Source organism: Danio rerio, chromosome 17, assembly GCF_049306965.1.
Source record: "Danio rerio strain Tuebingen ecotype United States chromosome 17, GRCz12tu, whole genome shotgun sequence".
NCBI lineage: Eukaryota > Metazoa > Chordata > Actinopteri > Cypriniformes > Danionidae > Danio > Danio rerio.
The window spans coordinates 40,257,277-40,283,426 of NC_133192.1; the positions used below are offsets into that span (position 1 = coordinate 40,257,277).

The 26,150-nt window shown below is 37.2% G+C and overlaps 2 protein-coding genes across 3 annotated transcripts in view; both read right to left on the reverse strand.

The window, feature by feature from the left end:
• The window catches only part of LOC141378433 (uncharacterized), a 283,306-nt gene that overhangs the window by 107,942 nt on the left and 149,214 nt on the right, over window positions 1-26,150 (reverse strand). The window lies entirely within an intron of this gene.
• Window positions 1,357-26,150, reverse strand: part of rps6ka5 (ribosomal protein S6 kinase, polypeptide 5) — a 52,198-nt gene continuing 27,404 nt past the window's right edge. Inside the window, exons 10-17 of the mRNA XM_688458.10 lie at window positions 25,384-25,509; window positions 20,148-20,281; window positions 19,961-20,054; window positions 12,830-13,000; window positions 11,530-11,721; window positions 8,933-9,092; window positions 8,685-8,848; window positions 1,357-6,789 (exon numbers count right to left, since the gene is read on the reverse strand). Coding sequence (XP_693550.4) covers window positions 6,502-6,789; window positions 8,685-8,848; window positions 8,933-9,092; window positions 11,530-11,721; window positions 12,830-13,000; window positions 19,961-20,054; window positions 20,148-20,281; window positions 25,384-25,509 — 1,329 coding nt within the window. The 3' untranslated portion in view covers window positions 1,357-6,501. The remainder of the gene's footprint in view (window positions 6,790-8,684; window positions 8,849-8,932; window positions 9,093-11,529; window positions 11,722-12,829; window positions 13,001-19,960; window positions 20,055-20,147; window positions 20,282-25,383; window positions 25,510-26,150) is intronic.

The window sequence follows — 26,150 nt, forward strand, 5'->3', positions numbered from 1 at the left end:
TCACACTTACTTTGTCATGTCCTTAATGAAATATGTGACCTTAGACCACAAAACCTTTCCAATGATGTACACAGATACAACAATTTAAAATCTGTAATCAGAGTTTTGATATAGCTTACAGACACCACTTTTCAGTCACATGATCTTTACTTAAAACTCAAATGATTTCTGTCATAAAAAATATTTAACCGGCATGGACCACGCCACACTTAAAGCCAGACTTTATAGTAACACTGTAAAACCCGACAGTCAACTTTAACAAATGAAATGAGTGAAGTTAACTCAAAATTGACTGAAAGTTAATTCTACTCATTTGAAAAGAGTTTTGAACTCACCGTTGCTATAGGTTCCCTCAAATGGTTTGAGTTGCCTTACTTATTGTGTTTTACAGTACTCATTTGGTTTGAGTTCTCTTCATTTATTGGGTTTTACTATGCTCAAAATGCTTCGTTTAGTCAAATAGATTAAGTTCACATCATTAAGATTAATTTTTTAACTTAAATGGTTTGTTGCAATCGGTTTCCTCAAATGATTTGAGTTACCTTAACTTTTTGGGTTTTACAGTGTAGGGATGGAAGGGATGGTAGGGGGAGATGAAGGGGAATGAAAATAAGAGGATAAACAGTGAACAGGTAGGTAGGTAGTCAATCAGGTGTCCTACAATGATGCCCAGAGATTCAGAGTGGGGGTACCCACAGAGTGGGAATCCCCAAATCAACCGAGGAGGCAAGAGAATGTTTAAGGATTGTTAGGAAGCAAGGTATAGAGGGAGGGAGTGCTCAAGAGAATGAGAAGAACAGTGCTAGAGGGCTAGTCTGCCTTAAATAAGTTTTAGGGAGTAGGTGATTAGTTAAGGAGGCTAAGTGAGGTCCTGCGGCTGAACTTTTGTTAACTACATAAAATTTTGACTCATACAATCTATTTTTGTTATATAACAAAAATACACCTGTGCAACATAGGACATGTTTGTGGTCCAGGGTCACATATATAAAGTCATCATAGAACAATTATTTATTTTTTAATCTTGTAAAAAAAATCATATGTGCAAAACCTAGTGGTTTAGTATTTTAGTATATTGGGTCAGCCCTGTGATGTATGATAATCATTATCATTAACATATTTACAGTCACTTTTGATCAATTTAATGTGTCTTTGATAACCAGAAGCACTAATTTCCAACAAGTAGTGTATATCAACAAGAACTGTAAAAAGCATTCTGGTAGCTGACATATTTCAAGCTCTGATTTTATATCTAAGTCATCGCCAAATCAATTCTACTAAGGATATGATGAAACTAAATGCAAACGAGCATGCAATCCCTTTACTTTCTAACATTAACTGAACATAACATCAAGGTGAATCTTAAAAAAAAAGTCTAATCAGCCCACCTCAGAAAGCAGACGAGCAGCTCACAACTGCTGTTATCACACAGAGGCCCCTCGGGGTCATTTCACAACCAGACGACACAAATTACAAGCACTAAAATAGAGCACCAAAAACAGTGTGCGCAGATCAAAGGACTGCGTTCAGTTTAAAGGCTGATGCTTATAACATGCTCGGTATAAATGCAAAACAAAACCCCACATGTCAGGCCTTTAATCTCCTAACAGTCAAAACAAAAGCAATAAACTCCAACAAAAACATATCCGACTGGGACAAATCCAATGGGACAAACAGCAGCACGGCAAATCATCAAATGAATCCTCACTCCCAGAGGAGAGTTCAATGTAGGACTCTCTGCCTCCCCTCGTTCCCGTTCTAATAATACACCCAAACAAAAAAAGAGGAGGCAGTAATGAGGGAGCTTTAGGGAGAACGGTGATGAGGAAGAGGCCGAACACTGCGGCGGCTTTCAGCCACATGAAAGTGAACCGAGCTCCTGCTGTTCTTATTGCTCTTGTCCTTTGCCCGGGTTCGAGTGGGCAGGAGCACCAGATAATGCGTGTTTGAGTGTGTACCCGCTGCTGGGTCCCAATCCAGCCCTCACCACTTAAAAGCTCAATAACAGGATGGTTTTGTCTTGGTTAGTGCACAGGAAGAGGAATGCATGATTTACTTAGAGACCCAAATCTTACGTCTGGCTCTTAAGATGGCAGTTATGTTCGCCCTTATGAGGCACTGTATATATACACACATGCATAAAGGTCTTTCAGAGAAACACAAAAATAAGAACAGAAGAAATTACTTTTGCATAGCAATGTAGTTCAAGTGCCTTTAGAATTGTTTTGTAGTACTTGCAAGATATGAATGCCACCGGGTCAGCAATTATAGCGTAATGCGTCCTTTAGGCCAAAGATAAAACCTTTTTTTTCCTATGGTGAAATGCCAACATCGGCTAAAAAACACAAACTACACAAACACCAAAACCCAAGAAGATAGCTCAACAGTGTTGTACACTCTTAATCCCAGAGTACTAAAATATTTAAAATATTTAGCATTTTAAGGCCCAAGTATACTTTATTCTCTGTGTCATTGTAATGTCTGCAAAGCATGCTGCATGGAAGGACATACAATACTGCATGTGAACAATTTTCGCAAACATTTATAATCCTTCTTAATGACAAAATTATACCATGTGCGAGATACTAGTGCATGCACTGACCATTTTCTGCAAATGCAGCTTGCACAAGCATTACTTTTTTGTTGAGTAATTTTCAACAAGGTTTCCACAGTGTGTTTTTAAATCTTTAATAGTTTCTTTCATCTGTTTTCTTCACACAAAAAAGATATATTTTTAAAAACGCTAGTTGATGGTACCCATTACTTTCTTAGTATTTTTTCCAACTATGGAAGTTGATGGGAACCAGTGTGAGTAAATGATGACAGAGATTTATATCCCTTTAACGGAAGAGCTTAAAAACACGTGAAGACTACAGTGGCAATGAAAACATACATAGATGAGAGTAGGCATGTGAGGATAACTGTTTTCAAGGTTTACCATTGTTTTGGAAAAGTCAAGGTTTTAAAACTGCTCAAATTGTCTGTTATAATGTACCTAAAGGTATATGCGAGGGTTTTTTAATGTGTTTTTTAAAATATGTTGTAAAGAAATCTGTGTTTTTGAAACAAATGCAGAGAGTAGAAGTCAATGATTAACTTAATTATTTTGCCTGACATGTTTACTGCTATAAAATATTATAAATGTTTCCTAATACAAAATGTACTTTCTTCAATAGGGGGAACAACATTTTTTTTTTTTACCCAGACAATACTGTGATACCACGAAACCATGATGCTTTTAATAAAGGTTATTCTACCGTCAGAAACATATACCGGCCCATGCCTAGATGAGAGACAACCATTAATGTGCACATCAAATGGAAAATATTTAGAAAGGCTACTCAAAATGTCTGTACAAAAACATGTATACTTTGGGCTTTAAAAGCAAAGGTTCTTCATTGGTATGGATAAACTATGTAGAGGGTTTAATACTCAATGTTCTTCTTTAAAAAAATCTTCTTTAAAGCGGGAGAAATAGCACAATGGTTGGTCTATTTTTGGATTTCTGCCCCCCTAAAAAAATAGTTTACTGAAGCCTTGTTTTCACCTATAGGTATGATTTATACAGTACAGAGAAATTTGTTTCCACTGCTAACGGTAGGCTTACCTGTGTGTCAGAAAGTAGCAATAAGCATCTAAGTGCATAGCAATCTCTCTAAAGTGAGACTAGCTCCACAATTACAAGACTATTGTGCTTGGTATTCCAATGCAGGGGTAAAAAGTTAGTAAAGTAAGGTTCTCCATTATGGTCCTATTCACAACTTCTGACGATGTAAATAACTGCGAACTGTACCATACTTTACAGAACTGTACCACTCGGTGGAAACAAACCATAAGATTCCAAGGCCCTATTTTCTATGACTAGACGAGACCAGCTCATTCAAATCTGTGTCCAGGCCAAGTACAAAAATGCTCCTGGATATATGGCGTTTCACAACTAGCTAGTTTGGAGCATTTATTTAAAAAAGCTGGTGCTTTTACTACCTTAGTTCAATTCATTTAGGCAAGCATGATCATGACAATCTGCACCAACGAATCATTTCCAAATTGCCTAAAAAGGCTGCGTCTGAAATCACATATTTCCATACTATATAGTACGATAAAAACAGTATGCAAGCCAAGTAGTATGCCAAAATCCATAGAATTCGAAAATCAGTACGTGAGAAGTACCCGGATGACCTACTAATTCTGAGGAGATTCTGAAGTGTGCATTCAATGCAGGTTGCGTTACCCCATGATGCCCGCGAGAGAATTCATGAATGGGAGTGAAGTGACGCAACTCACGCGGGTAGGTCACATGATATGACAAAATGTCGGATGTAGTACGCCCGAGTTTTATTCATACTACTCACACTCATACTGTATAGAACGTACTTTTATAACGGCCGGGTAGTACGTTTAAATTCAAATGCAGTACCTACTGAGTAGTATGCAGTTTCGGAAACAGCCAAAATGTAGTGAGAAAGCAACCGACCCAACAGACCAACAAATCAGTCTTTATCACAATGTTTGACGAATTACGTACACTGTGCAAGTTTTCCTAATGCCTCTCAAAATGAATGGTTGGTAAACCTGGTGCAAAGACAGGTCAAAGGTCTAAATTAAATAAAATCCAGATCGCATAACAAAAACAAACCTTGCCTCTTGCACACAATGATTATGCACATAACATCAGCTAAAAACAAGCCACAATAAGCCTGTCGTCTGTCCATTATGATGAATGACAAATTCATTCTAAACACATAAACAGGTGCAGGAGCAGTCTAACCAATGAAAGCACATGTGGCTTGCGTAAGCAAACTTTGGTCCATTTAGAGATGCTGCCTTGTGAAAGTGAGCTGAACCAAGGGGAAATGTTCAGAACGAAGCAAAAAATCTACAGGTGTAAAAATGCCCATGGACTTTGGTCTGGCTTCAATAATCTTAAACTTTAGCTCAGAGTCTCAAAAGCTCCAAGGCTTGCAAAACAGATGACTGTACGAAGACAAGAAAAATACAAGCACATCACTTTAAACACCGCAAGCTCTACCACAGCCCATCTTAAAGCATCAGTCATCTACACAGGACCAAAACAGACAACATGCCACCATTAGACAGGAAGCCACAGCAGTCTTTTAGCTCATTTTCAGGTTAAAATGTGGCCCACAGTCATGGTTATCTTACATAAGATAAGAGTGTCGTTAGACTTTGCAGGCACTTAGTTTAAAGTCAACGTGAATTGCAACACAGTCTTCTTCCTCTAATGCAATACTTTTTTAAAGAAAAACAAGACAGAGAAAAAACGAAGGGGGAAGTGTCCCATATTTAGGGAGAGTTATATACTAGAATGCAGCCAGCATGATTGTAAATTTGCTAAAACTACAGCCATTTATCTAATGGTTAGAATTATCCGCAGCCTGCACGGCCTCACTGGAAAAGCAGTCATTGCAGGGGAAGAATTTCTTTTTTGTACAACAGTATAATGCGAGTCTACACTGATTTCAAGTTGACTTTAAACTTCTATAGGCAGATTCATGCTCAGCCTAAACTTGCGGTCACGTAAAACAATATGCAATATCTTCTCTCATTTAAGGTGCAATCACAGTAGCGAAATCTCATTGCAAAACTGTAAACAGTGCATGAAGCAATGCTCCCTTAAAATCTATATTAAACTTTCCTGTTAGAAGACACCAAGTTTGTGTTAAAAACTAACACCCGATGCAAAACATGCACTGGAAATTGTCCTGCACCTTCGCAAAATTCCCAACTATGCAGAAATGATTGTATTTTGTCCAAGATATTCCAAAGGGCAAGACCAAACCATCAACTAATATCTTCCACTCCTTGAAAATGTGTTAAAGTTTAAAAGAAAAAATAAATAACCTGAGGAAAATCTCTCAACCGAAAATTCTAATAGCGTAAATATGAAACTTTCCTCTACCTTGTCAAGAGTTATACTGTAAAATGCTCGCACATAAACTATAACACCCAACTGTTGCTACTCTGATGGAAGAAGTCAAATATTAAAGTTAGATATGTGAGTCAATATCAGAAAGCTCCCCAGCACAATGGGAGCTATCATACAGTAAACTGGTATATCCTAAATATACCAACTATCTATTATATACCAAATTTCAGACAAGTCCATATAAACAATAAATCTCCTCCTAAATATAGTCTATTTAAAATACATATATATATTTTTCTTTTTACCCTTAAGCAAAGTATCTAGTTAGTCATGGCACTGAACAAGCAGACTTTGCTTCTATTTCCTTCAATCGAAGGTCTTGACGCTCCTTGAAGTGAAGTTTTCTATCCTTGACTGGATGCAGTGAGGTTTAGCCATGCGGGACTTGAGCCAAAAGTCACTCCATCTCCATCTACAGTTCTCATGGTGTGTATCTATTGCTAGTGATGAAATTGAGTTGGTCCTCACATGCAAATTCTTGAGTTGCACAGCCGTCAGAGCATAAGTAGTAAGAATGAGAATTACAGCTTATCCTGATGGTCTCCCAATCAGGGTCACTGTGTAAAAGTGAAGGCAGGTTGGGGTTCGCCCTGTGAGGGCTCGTCGTCAGGGCCCAAAGTGAGTGGTGTGCTTACAGGAGCCTGGGGAAGGTTGGCCATCTCTCCGTCTGTTGGCGTCTTATCCTGAGACTGGGAGGAAGAGGATGAGGAGTGTGTGCTTTCACTGGAGCTGCTGCGAGTGTCTGTGCTGGTGCTGGTCTTCTTCATCTTCCTGCGCTTGGCCAGAGGAGCCTTGTCAACCGTCTGGAGTCGGAAACCCTCCCGCTTGCACTTATTAAAGGCCTGGGGAAGACATCACAGGATTACATTACAAAAACTAAGCACAGTTATAACTAAGGGTCATAAATAATGATTCAAGAGGTCACACTTAGCTGATGATTGATTATAAAGAGAGAGCCCTGAGCTCATAAGATCCTCAAGCCTCAAGGCTACCTCCTGTTTGCAGGGCGAGAGGGGAGTTTGAGATCAGGTCTCGAGAACTCCCCCATTATTTAGAGCTGATGACAGATTATGAATTGCTATATAGAGATTTTTACAATTTTTAAATTTTAATTTAAAAAAACAAAAACATTTCAGGGTTTTCACATTTATTTGGATAGGAAAGTAGAGAATTGACAGGAAAGCATGGAGTGAAAAGAGAGGGGAAGGATCGGCATAGGACCACGAGGCGGAATCAAACTCGGGTCACCGTAAGCACCGGAGTGCATGTGTTGACCTTGGGAATTCTTCAAGGCGGAGATAACTAAAGTAAGAAACTTAAGCAAGTTATTTGTAGTGAGTTATAAATCATCTGATTGGTAAATCGTGCTTTAGTTAATGCAGGACCAGCCGTGATCAATCATAAGCACATGCTCCTCTCGAAATTAGTTTATAAATAAACTTCACTAACATTAAATTGAATTTTTACTATTTTACTTGTATCAAAAATTTTAATAACACATTACAAAAATAACCTTGCAAAAGTGAAATATTTGTCCAATGAAGACATCAAATGACACTGATATTTGGTTGTTTTTCGGTTGTGTTGCAAAGTGACTAAAATCCGACGTCGAGCCAACATCTTAAACCAACGTCATATTTATATCAAATACTGGCATTTATTCATCAAGTATGGCAAACAAAATCCTATGTCAGATAGATGTCATAGTGGTAGCATCCACACAACGTCAAACTGTAACATCATTTGACGATTGACTGATATTTGGTTGATTTTAGGTTGGACGCTGGACATTGACATCGACCTGACTTTGGTTTGTAACAACAACCTGATTTTCATTTTCAAACAAAAAGGAACATCCCTACGGTACAACGTCAATCTGATGTCATGCTGACGTCCTGTGCCTGCTGGGACTAATCTACAAAAATAATATTTTATATTATCATATTTTCCTGAATATAAGTAATTTTTTATTATTGAATTTGTGCTACAACTTATTTTCCATAGTGACTTATATCACGCAATTAATGTAAAGCAAGCAAAAAAAAAAAAAGCAAAATGTGCACAAAAAAAGTTTGAGCCTAATTAGAAAAGTAAATGACAATTTGAAAAGCACATTCTCATATACTGTGGCTTGTTTTACTCGACATTAAAAGTAAATGTTGTTTATAATAAATGCCACTATAATGTGTATTTGATCCATAATGTCCATTCCTTTTTTTGTTTGCTTGTAAATGTTTTGTTTAATTTAGTGATTGCAGTAGTATTTATTTTTTTTAAAGGAAACAATATAATGTGACATCTCTTATCTGGCATCTTGTATATATATCTTTTTTGTTCATTTTTTAAATTACAACAGGACAGATCTATAAAAGAAGCAGAGTTGGAAAAAAAAGTTGTAAAGCGCGACAGGATCAGGAAAGGTCTGCATGCCAGGACTCAGGACTCCCTCAGCAATGCTGTATACATATATTGGTGCACTGTCCACTAGGCTATCAGCGCTGACTTAATGCAAATTTGACATGGCTTAACTTATTAGTTCATGAGTTCAAACCCACACATAGATAACTGAATATAAACAATTGTATTTGGCGTGCTGTATGGGAAGGGGTCTCTGAGGCCAAAAAGACATTTGAGCTCGGGGAATTCCCATCGTTAGGAGAGAGAGAGGAATCTGAGCTCATGCTCTAGCCTGATCCCAGAATTTCCCAGCCTTCTTGCAGCCTTTTTGGTTTCTTACATTGAAGGTGGCTTTGACACAGGAGTGCACTGATATGGTAGAAGATCCCAGAATGTCAGGAGTCATAAGTGGGTTGGAGGACAGCTGACTGTCATCTTGTAGCCAGGTATTATAGCGTAAGCCACACATCTTTATCCGCTTGTCAGGGTCCACCGTCAGCAGCTCTGTACCACAGGAAAGGACACACAAAAGTTTCAATATTTATAAAACTGCATAATGATCTCTATACATCTCCAGCTGCGTCTCACCTTGTATTAGATCTTTGGCCTGACTGGACACATTTCTCCAAGCTTCACCTTCGAAAGAGAAGTCTCCTTGTTTGATCTTCCTCATGATCTCCTCTGCACTGGTGTGCATTAAGCTCTTCCCCTGACACTGAAACGGGACCTGTCCAGATAGCATGGTGTACTGCAACCAAACAAAGAACAAATGGGCAACTTAAATGGGGGGGTACCTCAAGGTTCTATTTTAGGACCAATTTTATCTTATTTGTATATGCATTTTATTGGGCTTACTTTAAAAAATCTATTTCTTGGACTAAACAGAGGAGACAAAACAAGAATTACAACACATTACCGAAGAGGGCAAAAACAATAGATGCCCACTTTGATGATAGCTTAGTATGATGCATTTTTACCTGTAAGTCCTGAACAGAACTTTTAAAGAAGGTCACGGTCCAAATTTCATTATAATATCTTTCAAAGATGAACAAAGGTGCATTAGGAACCACATGAGTTTCAATAAATCAGATTTTTGGCTAAACTAACTCTGTAAATGTGCTATATTTAGAAATTAGAATATATAACTGCGATTTTAGTATTAAAGTAAATGTGAAAATTAGTGAAAGGGAAATAAGCTACACTGCTCTTGTCTCTCAGTACTCTCAGTCTATCTCTGTGCAGCGCAAAGCTCCAGGGTCTCTCACTCTGTCAGAGATCATCACATCAAACTCTTCTGCACTACTCTCTTCTCCCTCCAGCCAGGTCCTGCTCCCGAGTATAGAGCGAAGCAAAAACCAACCCACAAAAATAACTCAACTTTGGACATCTCCCCTAGGCTCCATCTCGCTATCTCCTCTCATCTTTGTCTCAGTAAAGTCCTGGCTGAAAACTTCCGCTTAAGGGTAGCTACTATGACTGCAATCTGCAATGCTAAGCTGTCCAGGAAAAGCTTGATAGCTTGTTTATTTTGGTTGGTGTTCAATATGTGTCAAAAAGCAAGACACAGATACATATCCAAAAAGGAGCAAGTATGAATGAGGATAAAAGCTGCAATGTGAATACAAAATAGCAAGGCATTTAGGCAGAAATGAAAGAAAACCCTCATGTGTTCAGACAAACTACACTATTCAGTATTTTATCATAATTAAACAAATACAACACTGCTTATTTGATTCGTATCTTTCTTGTATTTTGCATTTATCTATGCTTGTAATTTTTTTAGATGCACTCAAACCCTACAAAATAACAAATTCTTTTCAAATAAAGCTATTCAATCTGATTTAATGCTCACATTACAGTATACAGCGGGAAAAACAAGTATTGAACGCATCATGTTTTTTTTTCCTGGGAATAATATTTTTAAAGGAGCTGTTGACATGGAGTTGAACCAGATTTGTAAAAACCCAAACAATACAAACATAAAAATAAACCTGAAAAGTGAGTTATGTGTAATAACAATGAAATGACACGAGGAGAAAGTGCCGAACTACAGAAACATATTTAATACTTTAGTAAAAAATTACTAAATTACAAAAAAATTACTAATACTTTCCTTCTTAGACTTTACTGACCTGAAACTTGCCTATAGCAATTATTCATTGTTGCTCTTATAGTTGTGTAAATTGCTTTCTTGTCCTCATTTGTAAGTCGCTTTGGATAAAAGCGTCTGCTAAATGACTAAATATAAATGTAAATGTTTATATAAAACCTTTTTTGGTGATGGCAGCTTAAAGACGCCTCTCATGTGGAGAATGAAGTCACACGAATTGCTCAGGTGTGACTGCAAGAGTGTAAAAATCTTGATGGTTCTGTGTGTCTTGTCTATCAAATCTGATCTTTAATTTGTATTTTACATTGGATTCAAATCAGGTGATTGGCTGGGCCATTCTACAGCTTGGTTTCCTTTCTCTTGAAGCATCTGAGAGTTTCATTGGCTTTTTTGGATCATTGTCTTGCTGAAATGGTTTCATCTTCATCATCCTGATAATGTAGTTGTTGGACTGAAGCAGCTAATATTCATTTACACTGATAAAGGGCAGAGGGTTGTTGAAGAGCTACTGAGCGATTTCAGCTGCTGTCTGGGCTTTCACTGCCTTTCTAAACCTACTTTTCTTCATGTGTTCAATACTACTTCCCTGTGTCATTTCATTTTATTACATATAACTTAATTTGTAAACTAATTTGATTTGTTTTCTTTGCATCTGGGAAAAAGTCAACGGCACCTTCTGAGAAAAATGGTGACGTGTACTTATTTTCCCTGCTGTATATATAGCAGAAAAACTCAAGATTATAATTTTCAGTCACTCTTTATCCAAACATTGAACAGTCCTACCCTAAATCTGTAAAATATTTGTTACAACATGCATTACATAATATTATAAAAGGAAACAAACATCAACTTATTGATCAAGCATTATAACTGACAACTGACTTTACATCCAGATGTCTTCTAAAGTAGCAGCCTAACTGAAACTCTACTGGAAAACATTATTGCTAAATTCTAGAAAGCTGCTTTTTTAAGACTTAAGTCAATCTGAGTTTAGGCAAACTCTAAGCATTCAGCAACCCTACTGCCTTTTACAACTATGTAAGGATTACAGGAACAACATGAGTATAGACCTTACCAAAATGACTCCTAAACTCCAGAGGTCGCAGGACTCGTCGTAACCACTGTATTTGAGGATTTCTGGTGCGGCATACTGAAGAGTGAAGCAGGGGGTCTTCAGGAGCTGATTGTCAGGAGGTTTGAGCCGTGCAAAACCAAAGTCAATAATTTTGATCTCCGAATTCTCAGTGTCATCAGTGAAGAGCAAATTCTAGGAGGAGGAAAGTGAGACTAAAGAACATTTCCAATACACTATGAAGAAGTAAAAGTCATAAGTAAGCCATGATAAATTCAATAAAATTCACATCAAATTCAGATCAATGGGATGGCAGTTGAGCTGGTCTCATCCTTCAAGTTCCTGGAGACTCACATCTCAAAAGACCTGTCCTGGACCACCAACATCTCCAGCCTTGTCAAGAAAGCTCACTAGCGCCTCATTTTCTTAAGGCAACTTATGAAGAACCAGCTGTCATCAGCCGTCTTGGTGAGCTTCTATCGCTGCGCAATAGAGAGCATCCTAACCAACTGTGTCACAGTCTGTTATTGATGCTGCTCTTTTGCTGAGCATAAGGCACTGCAGTGGGTGGTGAAAACTGCCCAACGCATCACAGGGACCACACTGCCAGCCATAGAGGACATCCAGAAGAAACACTGTCTGCGCCGAGCACGCAGTATTCTTAAGGACTCCTCTCACCCTGCCCACAGAATGTTTTCTATCCTGCAGGCGCTTCAGGCTCCCCCGGACATAAACAAGCAGACTGAGGAACAGCTTTTTTTTAATTGTACATACCCACTGTAAATATACATTTGTAATTATGTTAATATCAGTCTGCATACCTCTGATTATTAATAGCAACCTGTGCATATATTCATCTATTGTAAATCTCGGTTCAAAGCTAATGCAACCTGTATAGAATGTTGATAGTACATTCATCTGTAAATATCACCATAGTTTTTCTATAACAGCACATTATAACTTATACCTGTATCCTGCACTTGCTGCTATTGCACTCCTGGTTAGACCTAACCTGCATTCCATTGCCTTGTACTTGTACATTTCTAACGACAATAAATTTGAATCTAATCTTATCTAATCTAATCTAAATTCAGTATTCACCAGGCTGAAACACAAGAAGCTATAACAAATATAGGCAGATGTTTCTTGCAAATGTTTCTTTGTAATTAAGCAAGAGCTGTCAATCCTGAAGCCTAACTACTAGGTAGAATCCTGTCCAACTTGTAGTCTGGGGCCCCTTGGTCTGGAGTGCTGTGACATCTGGGCTGTATATCTATGATAATTACAGTGGAGTGTGTTGTACCTCTGGTTTGAGGTCCCTGTGCACCACGCCGACGTCATGCATGTGGCTGACGGCAGACACCAGTCTGCGCATGATGCGACTGGCCTCGGTCTCGCTGAAGAGTTGCTTCCTTCTGATCCGCTCCAGAAGCTCACCACCTCGCAAGAGTTCCAGGACAAGATATGTGTGCAGCTAAACAAACAGAAAATCACCCCGTTAGAGGGTCTAGTCACTTAGTGTTATGACTCAGTGCGCAGATCCTTTGAGCTTGATGCTCAAGTGAGCATTATGGGTTAGAGTCTAGACTCAAACACATCCTGATTTGAACACATCAAATTTTTACTATGAATTGCAGACACTTTCTACAGAATTACTCCTTGAGGCTAAGTTGGCACCAATATTTGTACTAAAAGGCTACATTTACACTGCAGATCTTGAAGGTCAATTCCGATTTTGTGACTGTATCTGATGTTTTTGATGACCCACTTATATCATCTTATAAAGGTGACTCGTATTTGACTGTCTGCATTTACACGGCACACAATAGCTATGTTTCTCTCCATAAATCTGAATTAACTGTATGCACAAAACTGAATTATAAAAAAAAATGTGCGAATGAAGCAGCGTTTCCATCCAACGAGTCAAACCGAATAAAATCGTCACTTCCTGATTATCTCGCGCCAAATATAAACAGTAAGAACAGAATTTGCTGCATTAAAAGAAGCTGCGTGAATCTTTTCTTCATTTAATAAATGACTTGCACCTCAGAAGACAATCCTGAGACGCAGTAAACAAACGGTGGTCTTTGAAGGCGTGAGATGCGGAGCGCAGATGCTCTTGATTCTGGAGGTAATTAACAAAATAATAGCTCTAATACTGAGATGGTTAAGGCATTTTAGAAATGCCAAAACAACACTTTTAAAATTTTTTACAGTGTGCTTAGCCTGCTGGTTTGTCCATTGACGCACATTTTTATCATCACATTATTTCATATAGCAAAATCACATGACCTTATTTAATGCACATACTGGAATTTGTTCGATAAACAAATCCATCATAGTTTAAGCGCATCTTTTATCATCGAATAAAAAGTTTATCCTACAATGCGAATGTTTTTTATGCGCATTTTCAAAATTTATGCACATCTTGGCAATTACATGAACTGATTTTTTTGGTGTATATCCAAAATGCGCATAAAAATTGCTGGTTGGAAACATATCTAGTGACAAGACGTTATAACTAGGAAAAAAGGAGTGGGCACTAACTGACTGCTGATAATAAAAGAGGGCTCTTTTCTCCATTTCTGTACTTAACCTGTTTGCAGGGTTTAATGTTGTTTTGCTATAGTTTATGACAGAAAGGTTCTCACTTTGGCCGTCCATGGCATGATTCAGGCAAGTGATGTATGCAACAGTTTTATTGTTTACGTGGCGGATGTTGCTCTTTCTCTCTCTCGCTAACATGCTTGAATACTTGTGCTATATGATAATATAAATGCTTTTTTTGTTTTAGTATATGAGATTAAGGGGTTTGGGACTGAAGTCTGAAGTCTGCTCCAAAAGGAAAGCATCAGACTTAATTTTTTAATGATGCGCGACTGGAATTGCCAGGTGAAAATCCGAACCATCTGCATACACTGCAGACACGAGAGCATGGATCCGATTCATATCGGATTTTCGTTCATTTATTTATTTTATTTTCAGCTTAGTCCCTTTTTTAATAAGGGGTTGCCACAGCGGAATGAACCGCCAACTCATCCAGCATATGCTTTATGCAGCGAATGCCCTTCTAGCTGCAACCCATCTCTGGGAAGCATCCATACACACTCATTCGCACTCATACACTACGGACAATTTAGCCTACCCAATTCACCTGTACCGCATGTCTTTGGACTGTGGGGGAAACCGTAGCACCCCGTAGATCCCCACGCTAACGCGAGGAGAACATGCAAACTTCAAACAGATACACCAACTGACCCAGCCAAGGTTTGAACCAGCGACCTTCTTGCTGTGAGGCAACAGCACTACCTACTGCGCCACCGCTTTGCCCTAATATCGGACAAATTTTCACACATGAACCTGAATCTGATTTGAGTAAATCGGAATCCATGGGCAGAATCCGATCTGTGCCACTTGGGAGAACAAAATCGGAATTGGGTCACTTGAACCATGCAATGGAAATGCAGCCAAAAAGATAAGGAGGCAATGTATTGAAATAAAATACTAAATGAAATCTTTTAAAACAATCAAGATTAAATGAAGTCTAAAAAGCATCTACTGCATCATTACGACCATTATAAACAGTTACACATATATTTCTGTTAAGCATGTAAATGCAATGGCTAACCATAGGCATCTACATTGACCTAAAACAAAATGTGCCATTACAATGTAAAAATGAGATTTTATTTCTCACTGTAGAAACCTTCAGTGATTATAACAATCAGTGAGTTTTTGTGAGAGTGCGTAACATTTCTATGTAAAGCTGTACCATATACAGCATCTCTATTAAACAATTGTTTGAATGATCATGATACATTTTAAAGGACTGAATCTTGAATTTGAGGCTCGAAACATATGAAATAAAGTTTTACCATTTTCTGGGGAATCATTCTCACAAAACAGTATGTTCTGCGAGCCTTGACATTCATGCTGCCTTGACCATATTAATGCTATATGGATCTACTCACAATTACTACATAGAGCTTAGAAATATGGCAAACATGTATGATATCTGAGCAATTAAAAAATAAAATTGCTTATGTAAAAATCCAATGCAAGGGCTAAAGGAAACAGAAACTGTTTCTTTGCACAATAATAATAGACTCAATCATACTTCATGTATATCTCCTGTATGTAACAATACCTCTGCATCATCTTTACCTTGATTGCAAAAGTCAACCCTCAAGACTTAGTTTTAGTCCAGACCTTGGCAGTGGTTCATTAATATACTTGCCATTTGATTGCATTCACCAGTACCTCTTATGGTTAAATCCTGTCATATCCCTTTATATTTAGAATTAGTAACTGGCTAAACTAAACATTTCCTGATTTCTCTATTACCCCAGAGCACAACTGAAGACGTGTGGTGGACAGAGGTAACATATATGGAAGAGATTTCTCCTCATATTCAATTGTCAGTTTATAAAACTTTGTATAATTATTATTATTATTATTGGCTTGTCTTCTGTATATAATTTAATACTAATTAAAAAAAAAAAACTTTCATGCTACTAAAATAACTAAAGGGAAGTCTTGATTTTCTTGTGTACAAACAGCAATAAACTAAACTAAAAGTGTTTAACTCGTGAACTCTACAACCCTGTTTTTGGAGGCAGACCAGCACTACACTTTCTCAAGCTCTTCCTAATCAAACACACCTGAATCAACCCATCAGAGACTCCAAAAGCTGAAATTAATGGGTCAGATAAGGGAGACATCCAAAATATGTAGGTTTGGTGTTCCTCCAAGAATAGCGATAGGAAAAACTGTCCTACAAAAGTATGCAGAGTAGATTCCCCTCACAGAAAACACTTTTGATTCATTCATTCATTCATTTTCTTTTCAGCTTAGTCCTTTTTTTCATCAGGGGTCGCCACAGCAGAATGCACTGCCAACACTTTTTATGTATATCATTAATGATTTATCCAATATGAAAAAATAAAAATAAAAATAAATAATAATAATAATAATAATAATAATAATATAATGATTGGTCAGAATACTACAGCTCTGCTTATAAAAAAATTCATGTTCTTATTATTAATATTTTATATCATGTGTTTTTCATCAAGTTTTTATTATTATTTAAAATAAAATAGATCAATATAAAGCTCTGATTCCAAATCTAATCTTAATCAGAATATGTGGTTTCAAAATAATTTAGAATCTGCAACTCTATAAGCATGTTATTGAGCAAAAGCCAAAATTTAGCCTCAAGTTATATTTTTGTGGTATGAAGTCAGTTTTGATGAGCATTAATTGAAGTATGTTTTCAATTTGAGAAAAGTAAGATTTTGAAGAATAGACAACGGTGCCGTTGGTATAAAGGTAAACCAAAGAATTTGAAAGAATCAAAGGAAGATTGTTAACAAAAAATAAAGAGAAGAGGACACAGTATTGAATCAGAAAGGGCTTCAAAACACATTTTTTGAGATGTTGACAGTTATATATATGTCCCACGTTACTAAAAACACTATTAGGACACATTTATTTAGCTAACAAGTGAAAATTGTTTGAAGATGTGTTCGTCAGTGTTGCGTTTATAAATGTGCCGAAACAAACATTTTGTTTCCATTTTCCTGCAATCACTGTCTATCTCTCCTGTGTCTGTGTTTTTGTTGCCGCTGTGAAAATCAGTGCATGCATTTACTGAAACTCCCCTTTTTATGTAAACCCTTCCTTTTTTTGCCACTTGACACTCCTACCCAAACAAAGCTGGACTCATCCTGACTTTTTACAAACTAGAGGTTTGAAAATACCCTGCTGGAACAGGGGGGTTTCATGGCCCTTTAAGGTACACCTCTTTCTTCAAGATAGTGGATTTGTAGTAATGTAAACAAAAAATAATAATCTAATTTTGTAAACATGTAAATACATTCATGTCACCCTTGAGCAGCATAAACAGCCTTGATGAATAAACAAATGCAACTTCAGCTTCTGTTCTGATTAATCTAAAATTACCCCTAAAAAGATAATCAATCTGCTTAATAAAACATAAAATATAATACAAATCTGACAGATAGAAAATCTGACAGGTAGATAGATATTACTTTACTTGTTTGTTTGTTTGTGTTTTGTTTGTGTTTAACACACTGGCTAAGTTGTTAGCATAACAGTCCAAAGACATGTAGTATAGGTAAAATGGCGAAACTAAATTGGCTGTAGTGTGTGAATGAGAGACCATGTGTGTGTTTTCCACATTGCGTTGCTGCAGGAAAGGCATATGCTGTGTATAACATAGGCCAAAGTAATTGGTGGTTCATTACACTGTGGTGACCCCTGATAAAGCAGTGAATAAGGAAAATGAGTGAGTGTTTGTGTTCAACATCATGCCAGCTTCTGTGGCTATTTTCATCCATTCATTCATTTTCTTTTCAGCTTAGTCCTTTAATTAATCTGGGGTCGCCACAGCGGAATGAACCGCCAACTTATCCAGCATATGTTATATGCTCATCCAGCTGTAAGCCTTCACTGGGAAACATCCATACACACTTGCACTACAGGCAATTTACTTACCCAATTCACCTGTACCGCATGTCTTTGGACTTGTGGGGAAAACCGGAGCACCCGGAGGAAACCCAAGCAAACACGGAGAACATGCAAACTCCACACAGAAATGCCAACTGACCCAGCCAGGGTTTGAACCAGCGACCTTCTTGCTGTGAGGCGATTGTGCTACCCACAGCGCCACCGTGTTGCCCTGGCTATTTTCATGGTGAGATAATGTATACCGCAGTTATATTACATAAAGTTTTTACAATTTCTTACATTATGTTACATAAAGCCGTCTATTCTGACACACAGATGCACATTTAATGACAAAGGCAGAAGGGCTGCAAAAACGTTTGGCAAAGGTTCAGGTTTAAGATGATTTTAAAAATGGGCTTCAGTCTCATTACGCGCTGAATGAGTGTGAATAAGTGAACGGCAAAATAAGTGTTTGTGTGCTGCATGTGGGTGGGATGAGACAGAAAAGACTGTGTGTGTGTGCGAACGAAAGAAAAAAGAGAGGCAAATGAAAAAGAGCAAGCTAATATCTCTCATTATCTCTGGTATAGAGGAACAAAGACCCTGACGGGGCAGGGCGGCTCTGCTTTTCATCTGGGGCACGGCACTGGGTACAGACGGTGGGGGTTGATAACCTCCAATTGACAAGTTGGCAACGCACACACATACACACTTTTTACAGATCTAAAGAGCTGCCCAACTGACTCAAGCTTATCATGCTAATGAATAGGACGATGGATTAGGATGTCTGAAACATAGTGGAATATACATACACATGTACACTTTTATGGCTAAAGGCCTAATAAACTAGAAACAATGAAAAAATTAATAATAATATTAATGATTAAAACAAAATATAATAAAATTCTGAAGGTTTTGGTGGTCAGCAAGATATATTTTTGAAAGAAACCACTCCACTTCAGCAAGTAGGCATTAAATTGATCAAAAGTGACAGTATATCTTTATATTTTTTTATTTTGCATATTTATTTACATCCGCTGTGTAAAACATATGCTGGATAAGTTGGCGGTTCATTCCACTGTGGTGACCTCTGATAAATAAAGTGACTAAGCTGAAGGAAAATGAATGAATGAATGAATGAATATTTATTTACTTATTCATTCATTCATTTTGCTTCGGCTTAGTCTCTTTATTAAACAGGACCAGTTTGAGTGTTACTGCTTGAGTTAGTTCACTTCCCTTTTGTTGGAAATAGGCTAGTTTTACAAGTCCCCTAAAGTTAAGCAGTTGGGTTTTACAATTGTTTTAATCCAGTCAGCAGATCTCCAGATCTAACAGTAGCACTTTTAGCTTAGCTTACCATAAATCATTAAATCAGATTAGACCATTAGCATCTCGCTCGCTTAGCATGTCTTCCTACATGATGTCCCTACAGAAGAGTCAAGCTTTAAATAGTAAAACGATCGAAATACTTAAAAAAAAATTTTTGATCCAGACGCTAACGGTCTAATCCAGTTTAATGATTTATGCTAAGCTAAGCTAAAAGAGCTCCTGCCAGAACCAGAGATAAGCTAAATAAATAACTTTAGGGGATGATAAATTCTGATGATGCACTTTTTTATTCTGTTGCATTTTGAGCACATCAAAAAATGAAAAAAAAAAAAAACTTTAAATAAAAAAGAGTGCAAGGATGATTATTAAATCACTAAACAGGATCGGTTTCACTGTTACTATTGCTTCAGTTAGTTTTAACCTTCTTCAGTACCACATCTGATAAAGACTAGTCAGTAACTGAGACGAAGTACAATGAAAAGGAAGAGGCGAGTTTATGAACAGGAGGGAATTAAATCTGGGGCAGGTGCGAGGACAAAGAGAGTTCAAACTTATTCAGGCTAGCCCAGTTCTTTGACTGAAAAAGCCTTTGATGTGCAGCTCTAGGTTTCAGTCTCAAACCCTGTCATACCTGATCATGGTAGATCTCATGTAGCTTTACTATGTTGGGGTGTCCATCACACAGTTTCAGAGCTGCGATCTCTTTCTGCGTCTGGGCCTCCATTCTGTAAAACAATCAATGAATGCTACAAATCACTTCCATATTATGATAAGAATTCATTTTAAATACAACAACAGGACTGTTAGTAAGCCCGTACCTTTTACTGACGATCTTTACAGCATATTTCTGTCCGGTTTTCTTGTGAGTGCACTGCCTGCAGATGGAGAAGCTTCCCTCTCCCAGAGCATTATGCCTCAGGTCCATCTCATAGTTCATGTAGAATGGAGAGTCCTACAGTCAGTTTGACAGAAAAGTGAAGGAAAGATATCAAGTTACTTTAGACTGTGTACTATACATCTGTACCTTTTATTTTCCCCCCAATATGTACTTATAATGTTAATTAGCCTATTTAGCCCACTGGAAGCTATAGTTGCCATGCAATTCTTGCTGACATCCAAGCAAATAATCAAATAAAATATTTCAAGAAAGAAAAAGGAATTGATTTACTTCCTGTCACATGAGGCCTTCAACTTTCTACCCCTAATTACAGGATTAAAAATGGAGACATACGTTCCCAAATAAAGGAAATTTTCATTCGTTCATTTTCTCATTCATTTTCTTTTCTGCTTAGTCCCTTTGTCAATCTAGGATTACCACAGTGGAATGAACCGCCAACTTATCCACCATATGCTTTGCAACCCATCTCCAAGAAAAGAAAATTTTCATGTTACTGAAAATTATTTTTTGTTCACAAATGTAGATCAACATAATCATAAAGGTCTGTAGATTCATCCAAATAAAACAAATCTTTCAAGAGATCTATAGTTTTTTGTATACTTTGACAAATGTTTAAGCGGCAACTATAGTTGTCGGTGGGCAAATACCTTGTAAGTACATAAACCATGGGGAATTAGTGAATAATGTGTTAATAAGTTGATAAATTAAGGTTATTTGTCTTGTTTTTTAACATTTTTGCTTTCATAATACGCCATCCATACATAAGTTAACAATTAAACTAATATCATTGTTTTCAAGTAGCCTTTTTTTGATACAAAATTTGACACACAGCAAAATCCTCAGAGTAAAATGAACATCTCCCACTGGTCCCACTCCAGCAAAGAGTTAATATAACACAAGAGCAGAGTTAAAGTGCTGAGTGAACAGAGGGTTTTGACTAAATGGCATTTTTTTCTACACAAAATGCAGTATCAGGTTACTGAAAACCAAATTTTTTAAGCTGTTGTAAGGGTGAAGATTTTCAAAAGCGCTAGGGTCTGTGTTATTTAGAAACCTGAGGGAAAAAAAAAAAAACGTTTTTGTTTACAAAAATACCTGTGTATGTGTGGACATGGCCTTAAAAAGTCATCTGAAAACTCAGCTCAGCTCATCAGGATTATTGAACAAATCCATAAACAGAATCAGCATATTTATTACTAAGTTGTCTGACTATTTCTGTCAGATGTCTACAAAAGTCTGTAGTGAGATTTACTGAAAATACTTGTTTAACTTTTTTATTTGTCTTTTTGATACAGTAGTCTGTTAGGGAAACTAGCGTGAGTTTCATCACTTTAAGACAAATAGATTAGTTGTTCGAGGGATTCATATCAAATGGTTTTCTAAATTGAAACATAATAAATGTGTTTATGAATATGAATTGATCTTTTGTAAGGAGTTGGTGAGTTAGAATGCCAAATGTTCTCCTCCTTTTTAAATTTTACATTGAAGGGTTCTTACAACATGTTTGCCCACCGGCAATTATAGTTGCTGCATATTCAAATATGATTTTCCTGAAAAAAATCAACAATCTGGAGAAAATAAATGCAAAATATGTTCATATAGGAAACTATTAAAAAGGCTACATACATGAAATCATTTTTTAAAAATTGGACACAAATGGGTTAAGGTTTATTGAACTAAAAAATAGCTGCAGCAATATTTTTATATAGTTGTTTTTTTCATTTTCACATCAGATAATGCTTGAATTTTTCATAATTTTTTTTATAGTTTTTTTTTTTATTCTAATAGTATCATAATCAATTAAATCATCCATTCATTAACCTTTAATTATAGTTTGAGGAAGAGCCAAAAGTCACTTAATTTATGCAATCAAATAAAAGAATCAAAATACAGTGTTAAACATAATTCCATGGCTTTTTAGACAGTTTCATAACGCAGAATTAGATTATTTATTAATGATTAAAAGATAAAGATATTATTATTTTTATATAATTTATACAATGATGACAATGTTATTTTATGTTTGATTGTTCAATTTCTGTACCTGAATACAGTTAACCTCTACAAAAAAAACATAAAGCATTGTTTATTTTACTTTTATTTTTGCTCTGTTGTATTTATGCTTGTAATTTATTATGGTTTATGCAAACGCAGCACATAGAAAAAGACTTGATTATCCCAATCGGTTTAAATGAAGGTAATGTTTCCAAGTAGGGCTTTTCAATTCATCAAGGTGAAATATATGAGCAATATCACGTGAGTTGCAGTGCGATGTGGCTGTATATCGGTATATATACAGCCACATCGCACTGCTACGAGTGTGATATTGCATTTATACAACAGTTTGAGGGCATAAACGTGTATAAATAAGAAAATCAAACACAGAGAGTCTCAAAACCCTTTTGTAAGAGAAACTACTTTCTTCTGCCACTTATACACATCTGCAGCTGACGTCAGAACAGCAGAAACCGTTGCTCGTTCACACACGTCACTTTAGAGCTAGTGTTTGAATGATTCTCTAGCGTAATGTCTAAAGTGATGACAAAACAGGTGATTTTGCTCACAATTTAAGATTATAAGGCTGACCAGCATGAAAAGCCATCTCAGTCTAGAGATTTCCCAGTATTTTTCTGTTGCAATCTGGAGATCACAATAGTATAAAGACAGCACTACAACATACAAAAGAGAGAGATCGACTTAGAAAGTCATTGACCTGTTAAATACTGATTTGATCAGCTGTAGTTTAAAATTCTGCAGTTTTTCTCCTAGGGCTTATTTTACGGTGTCTGTTGCCACCTTGTGAATAGACATCGTCAACCGTTTTTGCTTAAAGACAGGCTAAGGGGCCGATCACACCAAACGCACGTTTAGGTTCCAAACACGAGGTGCACCACACTGCTATTTTTGTTGACAAGAAAGAAAGAATCGATTTTTTATGTTGCTACGCAACGACTGGATCAGCTGGGTATTGTGTGAGAATGTTGCTGTTTATAGTAATATAATAGTAATATAATTTTAATAATTAATAATATTGTGATATTCAAGATTTGTGATTCATACAACACCGGATAACTGAAAACAGCAGCCACAAGTCTCTCCTCTATCTTCAAAAGTCTCAGTTGTTGTCTTGATAACACAAACACTGCAAAAACCTTAATGGAAACACCGCCTCTGTTTTCCTTTGATTGGAGAATGAAACAGACTTGAGTGATGTAACGTGCTTTTTCCGCTATGAGTTGAACTTTTCAAATGCGAGCGCACAGCACTCAAGGGATAAAACGTAAGGCGCAGCCGACAGTTTAAACACGAGGCACACAGGGCGCAAAAGCAGCATGCAAAAACGCTTGCGGCTGTTAGTAAACCATTCAAAAAATTTTGCCTCCCAATGCAAAAAACATGATCTGTGTGATCGGCCCCTAATGGCCACCGGTGCACTGTCTCTCAGAAATTACAAATATTTGAATAAAACAGGCACTATCCTTATAAAAAAAAAACTAAACGGTTGCAATCTAAAGCCTCAAAAGTACATTATGATGTCAAACAGCAGCAATATTTGTCAAAATGTAGAGTGTCCTCTGCTTGTTGCTGTATGTGGGCAGAGTAATTCACAAGGGTGAAAGGTTAAGAGGCTGGACGAGTGCTGTTACTGGCAGAATATTGCACGGCTATCAGCCAATCAAATTCAAGAACCAAACAGAACTGTTGTATAAATATACATATATCGCAATATGAAGAGTAGAAAAACAAAATATCACAATGTCAGATTTTTCCAATATCATACAGTCCTACTTTGTATCCAATCTACTTGCACAAATACTTGAATTTACACTTGGTGTAAACCCAGCATTACAGTTTACTGTACTCATTAAAGAAACACTCTTTTTTCTTGGAAATGGGCTATATTTACAAGTGCCCAAGAGTTAAACAGTTGGGTTTTATGTTTTTTTAAATCCATTCAGCAGACCTCCAGATCTGGCGGGAGCACTTTTAGCTTAGCTTAGCATAAATCATTAAATTAGATTAGACCATTAGCATCTCACTCAGTCTTAAAATAGAAAAACAATCAAAACACTTTTAAAAAACAAATTTTTAAGCCAGATGCTAATGGTCTAATGCAGGGGTGTCAAACTCAATTCCTGGAGGGCCGAAGCCCTGCACAGTTTAGTTCCAACCCTGCTCCAACACACTTACCTGTAGGTTTCAAACAAGCCTGAAGGACTCTATTAGTTTGATCAGGTGTGTTTAATTAGGGTTGGAACTAAACTGTGCAGAGCTGCGGCCCCTTTGGAACTGAGTTTGACACCTGTGATCTAATGTGATGCAATGACTAAAAGTGCTCCTGCCAGAACCAGAGATCGGCTGAACATATAAATAAATGGCAAAACCTATTTAACTCCATGGGACTCATTTTTTAATATTGACAAGATATAAGTTCGGTAGTAGCAAGACATTTTACAGATTTTGGACAGGACAAAAAACAACTAAAATGTATAGGAATCGAAGAAGTATTTAAGTCACATAGAGGAGGTCATCAGAATCAAAGATTATGACAAAGAGAAGCGTTCTGGATTCATAAATTAAAATCACCTACACCAAGAGGACTGGGGAAAAAATGGGGACATTTCTGTGTTTAGCTATAATATTGTGAATCATGGATTTTGAGTATGTTATGATACAAATAATGAGATGAAAATGTATTTTTAATGTTTTGGACTGTCGGAAATTCATTGCATTGATGTAGACATGGATAAGTGAATGATGATAATTGATGTTATTTTCCTGTGCAGTGGAAAAAATGTTTTTTAAAGGTGAAGGTAAATATTTCTTGTGTGGTTAATTACAGCATTTTGAAATAAAAATGAGATTGTTTTCAATTATTAAGTGGCCATCTTACTAATGACGTAATGTGATTGACTGTGGGATAAAAGGGTGGAATGAGAGGATTGCGTCACACACTGAGAAAGGCATTGTGTTGAAATGTTTGTCTTTTGTATCACCTAAGAATGTAAAATAAAAGCTATACAAAGTAATTATTTAATGAGTGTGAATCATGACCTTCTTAAGAATTCTTTTATATATATAAAATGGACACGCGACAGCTTTTAAATGTTGCAATGTTTTGTTTTTTCTTACAACACAGGATTATGCAGACTGACCTTCATCATAGCGCTACGGGCAACAGCAGCAGAGCCCGGCCTTTCTGACCCACCACACAGCTGAGCCGGGTCATCCATCACCGCGTTCCTCTTGAACAGGATAGAGGGAGCCATGAAGGAATAGCCCTGCAGACACAAACATCTATAAACACACTGGCAAACAGAAAAAGGAACTAATGCGGATGAAGTTTCAGGGTCACCGATGGAACTCAAACAGCGTAACCTTTCGCATTTCTGCGAATCCTTCATGTTAAGGGACTCCAGTCACATTGTTTGCATGCGACTGCATCATCTAAATAAAGCCCATGTCCCACTTACGCGGCCAGACTGCAGCTGTGTGGTACATGGGTGGAGGAGTGGCTGGCGGGATGAGAGGATTGCTGGACGGAAGGATGAGGAGATGAATGGTTGAAATGCTTTTAATTGATAAGCCAAGGTATTTGATTGCCCTGCTTTTCAAATTATCACAGTCCTCTAATGCAGCTTAATTTCAGTTTGTGAGGAGTTTGTGAGGGGGTGGCTGGGTTTATATGCGGCTATGCATGTGTGTGTGTGTGTGTGCTGGAGCGCTTCGCAAAGTTATCATTGCAGACGTCGCTGCAATTGTACCGCCCGAGAATTACGAAGGATCAAAATTCCAGCGCACATGAAAGGCGAACGCTCAGAAAAGCCAAGATGAAGTTGGTAATCAAAGGTTGAAGGAGTAATTGAGCCAGACATGGTTGTTCTTGCAGACGCCGACCTTTTATTCCATGACAGAGCCGTTT